The sequence below is a fragment of the Solea senegalensis genome, linkage group LG5, assembly GCF_019176455.1.
Source record: "Solea senegalensis isolate Sse05_10M linkage group LG5, IFAPA_SoseM_1, whole genome shotgun sequence".
NCBI classification, from domain to species: Eukaryota; Metazoa; Chordata; class Actinopteri; order Pleuronectiformes; family Soleidae; genus Solea; species Solea senegalensis.
Window position 1 is genome coordinate 6,740,711 of NC_058025.1, and position 13,552 is coordinate 6,754,262.

The 13,552-nt window shown below is 38.8% G+C and overlaps 1 protein-coding gene across 1 annotated transcript in view; it reads right to left on the reverse strand.

Annotated features, from left to right (window-relative positions):
* Positions 1 to 12,690, reverse strand: part of LOC122770058 (phosphatidylethanolamine-binding protein 4) — a 74,767-nt gene extending 62,077 nt beyond the window's left edge. Inside the window, exons 1-3 of the mRNA XM_044027022.1 lie at positions 12,572 to 12,690; positions 10,583 to 10,674; positions 9,320 to 9,446 (exon numbers count right to left, since the gene is read on the reverse strand). Of these exons, the coding sequence (XP_043882957.1) occupies positions 9,320 to 9,446; positions 10,583 to 10,674; positions 12,572 to 12,574 (222 nt within the window). The 5' untranslated portion in view covers positions 12,575 to 12,690. The remainder of the gene's footprint in view (positions 1 to 9,319; positions 9,447 to 10,582; positions 10,675 to 12,571) is intronic.
* Positions 12,691 to 13,552: the final 862 nt, after the last annotated feature.

Genomic DNA, 13,552 nt, shown 5'->3' on the forward strand with positions numbered 1-13,552 from the left:
ATATTTTTGTCGTCACGAGGCCGCAGACAATTCTCTGCTGGACAAATCACAGGAGGGAAATTTACTCTGGTTTAGTTTCTCACTGTGCCACAAGTGCAAGCGCCTCGTTCTCAGGGTCTGACAGCGACTCCCTGGCAAACGACTCATATAAATAGAAATTTAATCTTGTATGTTTGTCTTAGTATCTATCCACAGCAGCAGATGCACTTCCCATGCAGATTATGAATCTCTGTTTGAACAGATCTCGCCGTCAATGTATATGAAGAGACAAGATGGAATTTCTGTGTGAATACTGAATAATAATCAGGAGGCACAGGTACAGGTGGTATTTTTATTAAAGACCTGCCGCTGCCTCAAATGTTTGCTGTTGCCTCTGTGCCGGAGTTCGCAAATCTGACTCTAAATTTCTAACTTACCTTTTACAGCAAGCAATGCTTATATACTTATTACCTGCTTAATTCACCGTTTGGAATAGTGGACGGTTTAAAATAATGTCCACTCAAAAAACTGAAAGGTTCCTGTGTGTGAAACGTCGCGTGTCAAGGTCTGAATCAGTTGACATCCTTTTTTTTTTCTCTAAGCTTTTTTAAAACGGTGCACATCTTTTTCCTCCTTTACTGGAAACCTGACCAGTGTCGCGTGTAAGAGCGGCCCAGAGCTTCCTTAATCTGTCCTTATCCTCCCATTGATAATACAATACATTTTCATGGTAATTGAAATCATATTTTTTTTCTCAAAGCCAGTGCAAAAAAGTATTGCTGCCTACGCGCTGACGCTCCAAATATAAAGGTGAAGGAATGCGACGCTGTTGCAACAACAAAGTACAAAACGCTGGCGTCAAAGGAAAAAAAAACAATAAACCGTGAGTATATAAGTGATAAGTGGAGGGAAGGAAGGTCAGAATGGGCAGTTTATCGCTCCTTTTCTCTCTTTTATTTAATAAAGAAACATTTTTCTATGCATTGTTTCATTTACACAGTAACATATTATCCAGACATATGTTTTTTTTTAGTGTATGATAACTGGCATCCCAACCAACCTCAGTATGGTTTTAGACATTTAGGGATTTAGGGGTTTTTGGATTATATAGGATATTATGTTTTTTCTTTTACAGATTCCGGATACTGAATATAGTATTTCCTGAAAAATCACATTGGTTCATCCCCTATTTTGATGACTGTTATAACAAGAAATAAACTTTCTTGTTATATCTCACATGTGCAGGTATTTTGTTAGTGAACTGAACAACAAAACACTGGAATATACAGTATAAAAGGTATATCACCATTCAGCCATTCAATATACATGGATATAACCTTTGCCCAGCCTAAAAACACAGTATGCAACTCCTGCCACTAGTCCCTCATTTGAAGACATCGGAAAGCAGCGGGTGGATCATGGGAATTGTGATCTTCACCACATAGTAAGACTTAAAACTTCTGCTAAACTATAAACCAGCTCCTTAACTTCTGGTCTGTTGTCGTGAATGGGAAACTTCTTGTTGAGGTAACATTAGCGATTAAAGCTTACTGGAAATAGGTCGGGCTGGTTTACTGAAAACGAGGAAGCGTATGAAGGGTATATGGTCACATTTTAGTTTCCTACATCCTCCCCCACTCGTGCTGAATTCTACTGAATTCATGCGGCTGTACTACGTCATCCGCCAGAAATAAGGAAGAAATAAGTGCAGCGCATCCACTCCGACCTTGCACAACCGAGCAGACCCGGCAAGCAACAGATGTTCACAACACGTGACCTTTGACACACTGAGTGAATGCTTATCAGCTCCGATGCCGTATCGGAGACGCAACGCAACTGCTCCGCAAGCAGTGTATTTTGAGGGTGAGACATAATAGATGTAGTTTCATTTACACGTATCCTTTTGCCCTCAGTTGTGCCAAACCCTTGAGGTGCACGTTTGTGTCAAAAGGTCCAGATGATTCTTCTGATGCAAGATGGGAGGTTCACACTCCCCCCCTCCCCCCTTCATTCCACTGAATATGCATAATCAATGGTGCTACTAGCAGAAGGTTGTAATTCTTCCCTCTTCAGGAGCTCGCATGAATCACATATGCTGTGTCGTATTGGAGAGGGACACGGGTCAGCTTAGCACGGTGTTATAATGACAAAGGAGAAACATTAGCTAAGGAAATAAACTCCCTGAATCTCAGCCAAACACGCAGCCTTAATCCAGCAGAGCCAAAAACACCCACCTGATAAGAGTGAATATGCAATTAGATGGATATTACAGTACATGGTTCACTTGTTGACCCCAACTGTCATGTGACGGCTCAAGGAAGTGCCTCGTCTGTTTATCTCAATATAAAAGCCGCACTGAGAAGAGAGAAACTGCTGCTTACTGAAAACAAAATCCTGATCTTTGCATTTCCCACATCCCCAACATGAAGACCTATCAGGGATCCTGCATGGGTGGACATGTAGGCTTTCCTAGGAATGACAAGGTCTGTTGGAGAGGAACCCCACCCTCGCTTTCTCCGGCATGCCAACACAGAGGAGAGTGGGCAGCGGTGAGACGGCAGCCTGCCGTGGGCACTGCCAGGCTTAAAGCTGCCCTGTCGTCATCAGAGGCTCGCAGAAAAAGAACGCCGAGATTCACCCAAAAAGAGAGGAGGGGGATCGTTGCATTTAAATCCTCTCTCAACGCCCCCACATGTTTTAGCAAAGCATAAAAATCATTCACAGAGAGAGAGAGACAGAGAGAGAGGGTAAAAGAAAAAAGATAGAGGGAAATAGAGAGGAAACAGCTATTAGCAGGAGTAAGCAAGCTCAAGAGATCATAGTGAGGCAGCTCTAATCGCAGTAATGGTTTAAAACCGCATTCCATCCACCAGATATAAGAAATGTTTCCCCAAAAAAACAAGGCTTTGAAAATCCCCTCATGTCTAAAAATGTGCCCATTGGCTAATGGTCCTTACTGAGACAAAGACACAAAAAAAGAAGAAAACAAAGTATATGTGCTTTTTGAGTAACTATGAGATTGTTCTTCTAAAACCTGTTGTTTGGCACAAACAACAGGTCAAATCAAAATCATAGACTGTGTGCAAAAAAGTGGACGTGGTCTACCAGTTGCAGAATAAACGCCTGCTTTGAAACGTCAAGATTTGCTTTTTGACCTACGTCATGTCCATTATTGAAACTTGAAAGTCACAGACATCACCTGCGAGCAGGTTACTTTACCAGCGCTTTCCCACTGTCAATCACACTGGTGTCCACTCACATTGTCCTTCATCATCTATTTTCCTCTAAATGGGAACAACATTTACAACGAAGAAGACCTGAAACTTGCAAGTGAGACCATTAACTCCTCAGGAAAATGTTTAGTGATTACAAATCAAGAGTGCAGTAGAGGCTTATTTTTCCATAGACCTGCGTTCAAACTGCTCCTTCCGTCATACTTTAATTGTACTACAAGCCTCCATAACAGCACCAACGATCCCGCCACGGTCTAAACCCGACTGGAATGTTGAACAGTATTTGCGCTCTCATTCGTCATGTTTGTGTATGAGTTTTTATGGACAGGAATTTGACAACAACAAAGTTATTGGCTGAGATAAATGTGACTGCAGCCCCTTGCTGCGCCACTGAAACAGAGCAGAGGAGATGAAGACAGAATGATAGAACATGTTTGGACATCTCTGGTTGCATGTTTCGATAGTTGTGGTCGCAAACGTTTAAACTTGTAGCCTGATTCTACTTTTTTCTTCCCATGATAACAATCAACAGACAGAAGAGACATAAGACAGCAGTGACGTTAGAGATAGAGAGACAGAGAGATACATTTTTCATCCATACATCTTTTACCACTTTATCCTCCACATGACATAGGGCAATAGGCGGGATACACCCTGGGCAGATCGCCAGTCCATCACAGGGACATATAGAGACTAGAGTTGTTCCGATTCCGATACCAGTATCGGAAATGCCTCGGATACTTCCGAAAATGTGGGCATCGGTATCGGCGAGTGCTGGAGTCCATGCACCGATCCGATACCACGTCATTTATTAGAGCTCCGTTAGCTCTGACACGGTTCTTCTTCGCCGCTCTTGAAACAGTTGCGCTGCGCTCCCACTCTGTTTTAGAGGTGTGAAGAAGAACTGATCACACGACACCTGTCGACAAGGAGCTAACGTTAGCTCATCATGTCGGCGGTTTGGCAGTATTTACCAGTTAGCTCTGTTAGCGTTGTTAGCTGCACTAGCTCCGTTAGCACGCCTACAGTCACACTGGAGCGTCCAATTCACCTAATCCCCATATTGCAAGTTTTTGGACTGTGGGAGGAAACCGTGTTAGTTCTACTGAAATGGTACAAATTTCTCAAAGTCGGACTAATAATCCATATAATGCAATTGGGAGTCATATTAGTAATATATGTATGTGTGTGTTCAGGCAAAACCCGTGTTGGACTCGATTGTTGTGGAGTTCGAACGCTCCAGCTCAAAGCCAGACTCAAAAAAAGATGGTGAAATCCACTCAAATCCACACTACATAAACAGATTTTATGCTGTTAGCTTTAAAAGGTGAATATTTTTAAATGTGTGGATGGCAGGAAACGGTCCACCACATGCTAACAACTAGCCGCTAGCTAAGCTAGAAACCAATACAACCATCAATTTAACTGTGTGTGGAAATGTATTAGCTGTTCATAACCTGAAACTCAGTTGAGTGCCTTTGATACTGTTTGTCCTGCCAACAATGAACCCTCAGACCTTTTCTTCTCAGAATCAACCAAACCTGCTGAGAGTCTCCATTCACTACCTTCCACAGAGCTTATCATTTCTTCATTGTGTCACGCAGTGAAAAACGTACAGGGAATCATTAAAGAAGGAGATTTAAAATAGTAAAATTCATTCTGACGGCACACCTGGATGAGCTGACACGTAGCCAAATGTATACAGAGCTTTTTAATCCCTTTTAGCTGCGAGTTCTTCGGTTATTTTTGGGTTCTTCTTAATTTTCACTTTTCTTTTGGTTCTTGCTATAGGCAAAGATTTATTTATTTTCTTTAATGCCCAAAGACTACCTGTATGGCTCTTTCATCAGAGTGAAATTCAATTTCCTTAAAGCAATTTTGCATTTATAGCATTAATATTGCACCGATACAGTGAGGGTATAGCTGTTACACACAACAGCGCGACATTTTTAGTATGAACTGCACAATTTATCTAAATCATTAGTCACCAGTGCAATCACCCAGTAAATGAAATTAACATTATGTGTAACATATGCTGGGAACACCTTTTAATTTACCAGTGGGCAAACTTCCTGTGACAGCAGACAAATATGATTTACTGAATATTTCTACCAGTAGATGAACAATCCTGTAACTCTTATTTTAGACTTGGTGTGCAGTGTCAGTTCCAAGGGTTAAGACTTCTTTCCTAATCAATATCGCAATCACAAAACTTTATCTGACTGTGCAAATAGTGCTTCATATAGCACATATTTCAAATCTGAGAGTTGTGGTTGAATAAGATGATAATAAAAGTGTCTTATGCATGTAAATGTGATTGTTATGATGCTTTAAGTTAAGTAATTATTCTACATCACTGCAGAGAAAATGGATCAAGGGAGTTAAACTTTTGTTTCTATATTTATTTCACTGTATACACTGTAAGGTCACTTTATTTGTAATTTTGAATATTGCAAATGCAGGCAAGCTGTGGACGTAGATTAGCCAAAATGTTTCCAACATTGTTGAAATCCATAGAAATCCACAGTATTATTGAAGGAAATGGACAGTTTCATTTATCTCCTTTAATGACACCATCCACTGTATGTTTTACAAAGTTTTCCTTTCATAATTTCCATAAATAATATACTTTTAAATGGTCTAAGTCAGTGTTTCCCCAATCCTGCCCTGCATGTTTCAGATATTTCCCTGCTCCAAATATACCTGATTTAAATAGTCAGCTCGTCATCAAGCTCTGCAAAAGTCTGACAACAACCCACTCATTTGAATGAGGTGTGTCGGAGCAGGGAAACATGCTCCGACACACCTGAAACATGCAGGACAGGGGCCCCCAAGGACCAGGATTGGGTCTAAATGCTAATCTGTACTCAGTAAATGCCAGAACAAATGTTTCATAATAAAAGCCTTGAAAAAAGTGAATGAAATCGGGGAACAGGTGCACTGCAGTGCTTTTACTTTGAAACATATACAGGATGTGTTGTGTTCTTCAATGGTGAGTGGAGAACGTGTGATTGATTGTTTCATGGCTTTTGCAACTTAAAAAATGCTGAAATACAAAGCAACTTTAGGAAAAAGTCTACCCCTAGTGGCAGAAATGAGACACAAAAGTACACAATCACCTGATTAAAGGCTACGTCGTTTCGACAAACACTTGAGGGATATTTAGCTGCAACATGCAACTTTACCAGGGCCAGGCGGTTGGTTAGCAATCTTGCCTTTGCCTTGCCTTTTTGCATGGAGTTTGCATGTTCACCCCGTGTGTGCATGGGTTTTCTTTGGGGTTCTCTGGTTTCCTCCCAGTCCAAAAACATGCAGATTTGGGGATTAGGTAAATTGGACACACTGAATTGACCCTAGGTGTGAGAGTGAGTGGTTGTTTGTCTCTACTGGCGATCTGTCCAGGGTGTACTCCTCATGTGGAGGATAAGGCTTTAAATGATGGACGCATGGATAGATAATTACATGCTTAATTAGATACTTTCCCTTCAAAAACTCAAGCTTTGTCCTCATAGATTATGCAAGAGGAAGTCCATACCTTTAAAAATCTACACATGACCTCCTACAGTCTGTTCTTGCAACATATTACTTAACATGTACACAGAGAATATGGTCGGAGCTATTTACGTGCCAGTCCTTAGAACCACTTAGCACTAACTTTATTTATCAGCCCAAAATATGTTGTTAGGCATGTCAGCAGCCAAAACACATCCCACTGGTATGAAACTGCAGAAGCTTTTCGAGGCTTCTGAGCATGACTGGGACTCCTAAAAATGCCTCATGAACACACGTGCTGGGCTTTTGCAAAACAAAAAAAAGTTCAAGTGGTGAATTGTCGCTGTGGAGTTTGGACACAGAAGTCTGCAGCTCCAACCCCCCCCCTCCTTGCTTCTATGTTTGGTCATGAACACCTATTCAGGGGCGTTTTTATGGGACGACTGCCCATCGCGCTCCATTACAATTACTCAGCAGGCATGCATCCCATAGCAGTAATGAAGTGGGTGTTACAGTGGGTGGATATGAGCCTGAGCGGCCACTGTTCTGTGTTCCGGCTATCGGGTACAACAAGGGCTGAGTGGCACGGAACAGCAGCAATGCTGGCAGCGTGGAACGGTGACAGAGAACATGTCGGACCCACCGCACAACCACAAGGCAACAGCCTGAGTCTCCTGGACTGTGTGTGTGTTTGCTCAAGTGTCAGGAGAATTACATTTCAAACCCCAGTAAATAAAGTTTGTATTGATTTAATCCAACATGTAATCTGTTTTGCTGTCCAGTGCTGAATCTGGCAATAAAAGAGAATCATGTAAGACAGCATTATAGATAATACGACCATACATCAAAGGGAGTTTGAGCAAGAGAAGGGCAATAGATCATGTTCAAGCCAGGACTGCTTAGCTCTGGAATTCATAAACTGGGCTCCTAAACCGAGGTGGCTTTCAATTTAAGTTTTCAATTTACGGCCGCGAGGTTTTCGGCGCACACTCGACGTGGTTCCGTCGACGACTTGAGCGCAGTTTCCTCTCTGCGTCTGTCACTCACTCAGCGACGGCTCGACACGGAGGATGATTCACCGAGTAACAGCACACAGGTCATGTGAATGAATCGCTGTGGTGATTTTACACCCGACGTGACGAGTGTTAGAGAGGAACACACCACATGACATTCAGGTCCTACTTCAAACTTGACTGGATGCATCACTTGCTTGTTTTTTATTAAGCGCTTTCAGGGTGATTTCAGGCTGTTAATTCTCCTCTCACGAGCATCTCTGATGTTCCACTGTTACATAAGCAAACAAGTTTTATTTCATCTTCAAATGAATTAACGTTAGCCTTTTTGACCCTGCATGCAAACATTAGTTTTAATGGTATAATATATATAATTCAAACAATTATGTCATTCTGCCATTTGTTTGGTTTTCTGAGGCCAAGTTTCCCTACTTCTTAATTTGGCACCTACATTTGAACTTATTTTAACTTTAACTTAAGACTATTTTTACTTCCACTACGCCTAACACTATTTTTGAATAGGTAAATCGGCCATTTTCAAGAGATTTATGTTTGATAAATGAATCCCATCTTCATTTTATGCACGTTATTACATACATTTTAAGTAAATGGCTACTCTATAAATGGTTGTACTGGTTTTTGTCGATTTTATCATTAGTTACTGATGAAGGGATGTTAATGACAGCAGAATAAACTTCACAATTCAATTCAAATATCAACAGTATAATAAACTACAAGTGTCAATACAACATAACTGAAGCAAGTGGCTCTTGACTATGATGTACTAGCGCCCCACTGTGGTGTTTTCTGAGATTACTGCGTTGAATCAGCACTGATGACAGAAAAAGCTCAACACTGATGAGTAAACTGACATTTTAAATGTTGCTAAAAAAATGTTTTTGATGCTTCTCCTTCTTATTTGGTCAAATATTGTAAGTATTTATTTGTTGTGACAGTAAATCATGGCCTGCTCTCTTCAGGTTGTTACGCAGCTTTATGCAGTTTTTTGGTTTTTTTATCCCTTACTGCACTCTAGTGTCCAAAATAAGAAGGTGCGCATTTGACCAGCAGTGTTGATTAAATGCAGACAAACAATAAAATGTCAAGAGATTCCCCATAAAATTGTTTTTAATCACAATAAATTCCCATTAAATAGTTGATCAAATCTGTCTAATTTAATAACACACAATAGTGCAAACTCAAATGATCTTGATGCCATTGAGCATCAGGAGGGGGGGACAAAAACATACCATAACCCAATAATGATATTCATGACAGTATTTCACATAATTTCTTTCGTGTCTTTCTTTTAATGTGTAAGTATAGTTCACAATAAAAATAAAATGTATTTATAGAGAGCAACTGTCTATTATTTCTCTAGAAATAACAAAAAACAGACATAAATAACTCATTATGACTTGATTTTAAGTGGCAGGCCACATGAAATCAATCGGGGGCCCACATGTGGCCCACGGGCCATGAGTTTGAGACCTCTGCAGTAGTGGAATTATAACCAATGCCACTGCCACAGTATGGGCCCATTAGAAATATGAAAACACCCAGAGAGAGAAGAAAAAACAACTGAAACCAAACATTTCTTACCACATTCGCTCCAGAGAAGTAAATCTGCGGCACATGCCAAACTGTGCTGATTTTCTTTCGGAGATTCTCTGGGATTGTGAGGCATCTGTCAATGTCCAGCTCTGGATAGATCACCTTCAGTTCACCACTTTTTTAAAAAGACAGAGATAAAAGTGGAAAAACAGTGAATCACATTCTGCAATAAAGGCAAAGTAAACAGATTCACAGTCTAATGTGAACATTTAAGATGCTCCCAGGATTAGAGCTGGTTACTGCAAATTATTTACTGTACCAATTCAAGTCCAATTCACAGATTTATTTAAAAACATCTCACTTTTTCGTTCCAATTTTGCTCGATAATGAAAGAGATTTTCAAATTTTACAAAACTGATGCATTAAAATACTAATGTTTACTTTAAAACTGACCCCAAGAGCAAAATAGTGACATTAATGCACTTTTCCATGGAATATGAACACACAGTGACGTTCTACAGTGCAATCATTGGAGATCGTTTCAAACACAAACCTGTTTGAGCTCAAAACACACAGTGTAAATGTGAGTTGACAAGTTACAGTTACAGTGACAGTGGAGGACACAAAGCTGTCGGTCCTCTTGAACAGTCAAAGCATCTGAAAAGCTTTGTGTTGACATACTGTATTTCTGTTTCTACACTGCGGTTGGCAAAGTAACAAACACACTGGCAGACTCAGTGTTTAGCTTAGCTGTTATTTACACAGCTCACATGAACACAATAGTCATACAGGATTTGTGCAGAGGATACAGGACATGGCTTCAGCTCAAGAGTTTATGAATCTATGCCAGAATGAAGATCGATATGAAATGGAATATCTTAGATATTTTAGCCAGTATACTGAAGATTTACTGAGAACAGGAAGCTGCATTAAGTTAAGACTTAACACCATGTTCACTTTATTCACCTGTCAATGTCCAGCAAGTAAGCTTGCAAAGTTTATTTTCTATAGCACTTTTCACAGATAGAAATCATATAAATAAAATGTGCACATAAAACAAGATTATGGGAAAGCCAACTCAATAAAACTACATTTGAAAACCTGTGTAAAGAGACATGGAATACAAACACTTAGGAAGAGAGTAAGAGCCATTCAGCTCTAAAAAGGAGTTGTGTGGCCTGGAAGGAACGATCACCTTGGGTTTTGATATTGCTGCGAGGGGCTACCAAGATTCTTTGTTCTGAAGATCTTAGTGATCGTGTCAGAAGGTCAGATACGTCCTAACAATATGAAGCATTACCATTTACTTACTGACAGAAAGAAGAATCCATAGAGATCAGGGTGTCCGCATGGGAAAACCCCAGAATGCCCAGAGACAGGAGCAGAAATAAACCTGGTCCAGCCTGTGGGACACAAAGCACTTGTTTTAGAATCTGTTAAGATCAATGCTTTTATCTCCTCTCGTTTAGATTATTGCAATGCCCATTTTATGTGTTTTAATAAGTTGACAACTTGTCTTTATAGACAGGCTTTTACTTAGGGTTGATTTGAATTTGTGTGTAGTATGTGTTCTTATTTTTCCTTGCTTGTGATTGTACTAAGATATATAAATGTATATATATTTGCATATACATATATATACATATATATATATATATATACACACATACACATATACATATATATACATATACATGTAGGTAGATAGAATATGTTTTAAATGGCCAAACGTCTCTCTTTAAATGATTAATTTTCTGATTGAAAAAGATAGTAGGTGTCACAGATATGGCTGAGAGTTAGACACTCTGTTACGCACAAATTTGCTCATTTCGATTAAGTAGGCTATACTGTATATACTTCGTGACAATGTTTTGGTAGTTACTCAGAATTCCTCCAGGAGGCGACAGAGTGCATAAGTTGGCCGTTTCTCAATATCCATAATTGTGCGTACTTGTGTGTACTTGCGTACTCCCGTACTTGTGAAAACCTCATGGCCATGTATCCCAGAATACATTTCGGCAGAGCATAGCAGCAGATAATAGAAATATAAATCTGAAATAAATACTTTTCTGTGTCCCGGAACAAAGTCTTAACATCATTTGAGGCGAGAAATGAATCATTTGGAATTCAAACATGTGGTTTGAGTATGAAGATATGACGTATTTATAGTTTGGCAGCGACGTTTGTCCGAGGTGACCAGCTCACGGTGCCCGGCACAGAGCAGCGTTACCTCAGCCTGTCCTGATGAAATGACCCGCTGGCTCAGACGTCACTGTCATTAGATGCTTGGTGTGATCCATAGATTTGTTGTTGACGTGTTATTTTGTTTTTAATGGAAACATTTTGACCTGACAGTTTGAAAGTTTGTATATTATTAATGTTTTTTTTATTTTAACTTTGAATTTTAGATTTATATTAAAGTCGCACGGTCATTGTATCTGTATTTAAATATAATATGTAAATATTTGATATGTAGAGTAGTATATATTTGTACACGTCATATATATATATATATATATATATATATATATATATATATATACTACTCTACAATGCTGTAATATATCTATTTTCCACATTGTATTATTTGTATTGTATATTTTAATAGAAATAAATTAATAAATGAAGTTAAATATTTAAAATGTAAAAATAATAACAACATATATATGCATTTATTAAAACTATTTCATATGTTCATTTATTGACACCGCAGCACTTGGCGCCAGCCACCATCAAACAGCAGAACAATACATACATACATACTTGCATACTTGAGTATTGAGAAACACCCACATACTTGTGTACTCCCGTACTTGGCAAGTATATACTCCCAGTGTACTTCTCAAGTATATACTTCCCGCTTACTTAAGTATTGAGAAACAGCCACTGTGAACTCCCTTCACCTGTTGATCAGCATGAATCAACCAGAGCTTCTGTTGACACTGGTGAAACTTGAAGACTTGACACATCTTCATCATTTCACACGACACTAATTAAATGTTTACTTTAGAATAATATATTATTGGTGTTTAATTTTAAAATGCATGTCCTGATAAAAACGGGTGGATAGTCTCTACACTGTAAAACATGTATCGCATGCTGTTTATTTGTTACTAAATTTAACTCCGACCAAACACACACACACAAACGAGCCTCGCGCATCAAGTTTAGCCTTGGCTTCTGTTTAGCTTGTTTGTGTTTGAGTGAAATTACGTCGACGCGGTAAAATGACATGAAATAAAGTTAATGACGGCTGAAGCTACTTTCACCTGACAACAACAACAATTAAAAACACATTACCATCAGTGACAAGTTGAAACGTCCACTCAGTCAGCAAATGTTAACCAGTTTCTTCTTCTTCAGATTCTTCACACGCTGTCGTTGATCACGCCTTTGAGCAGTGAACATGAGCACGGGCGTAACAACGATATTTGAATGGTGGGGTGGGGGGTTATTTTGAAAAAGGGACTTTTTTTTTTTTAAACAAAATTTTAAAATCAACAAAGCTAGAATTCCAAATAAAAGTCAGAATTCCCAAAAAAAAGTCAGAATTCTGACTTTTTTACATTGGTCCTAATCCTCTTTTTTGCAATTTAAAATTGTAGGAAAATTATTTTTGATTCATGAAGATCAAGAATGTTTTTTTTTCTTCATTCAAGTAAAAAAAAAATGCTGATTGTCTAAATTCAGGTAAAAAATAATTTCATACAGGTTAATGTTGTTTGCACATTAACCTATCTGATGCACATCACTATAAGGCTGCAGACTTGGGGCCAATGAGCATCTCGCCTGGTCAAAAGGGCTTAAAAAAAATCAACTCTTCAGTAGCAAGAACTTGAAATTAAAATACATCATGACATCACAATTAAGTTCTTCATGATGATATTTTACATGTTCAAATGTTTTTATGACGCAAAATAAATTCATATATATGTCAAAAACAGATAAATACATTTTATTTATTTTTTTGTTTATTATTTTAAACACCAAACAAGCTTATTAATAAGTGATTTAATTCAGTGTTGAATGTCATACATATGATAATTATTACTGTTATCAAAACACTGCTAGCAAACATGTGTAGTTTTATATTCTGTCTATATTCTGTCACCTTGTTGGCAGCCGTGCCTCAGCTACACACATTGAGTTTTAAAAGAAGTTTAAATCTTTTTATTTTAACTTAATATTAAGTGTTGGGCCACATATAATCGATTAGGAGACTGAATGTGGACTGCGGGCCACCAGTTTGACACCTCTGCTGTAGACCAAAAAAAACAAACA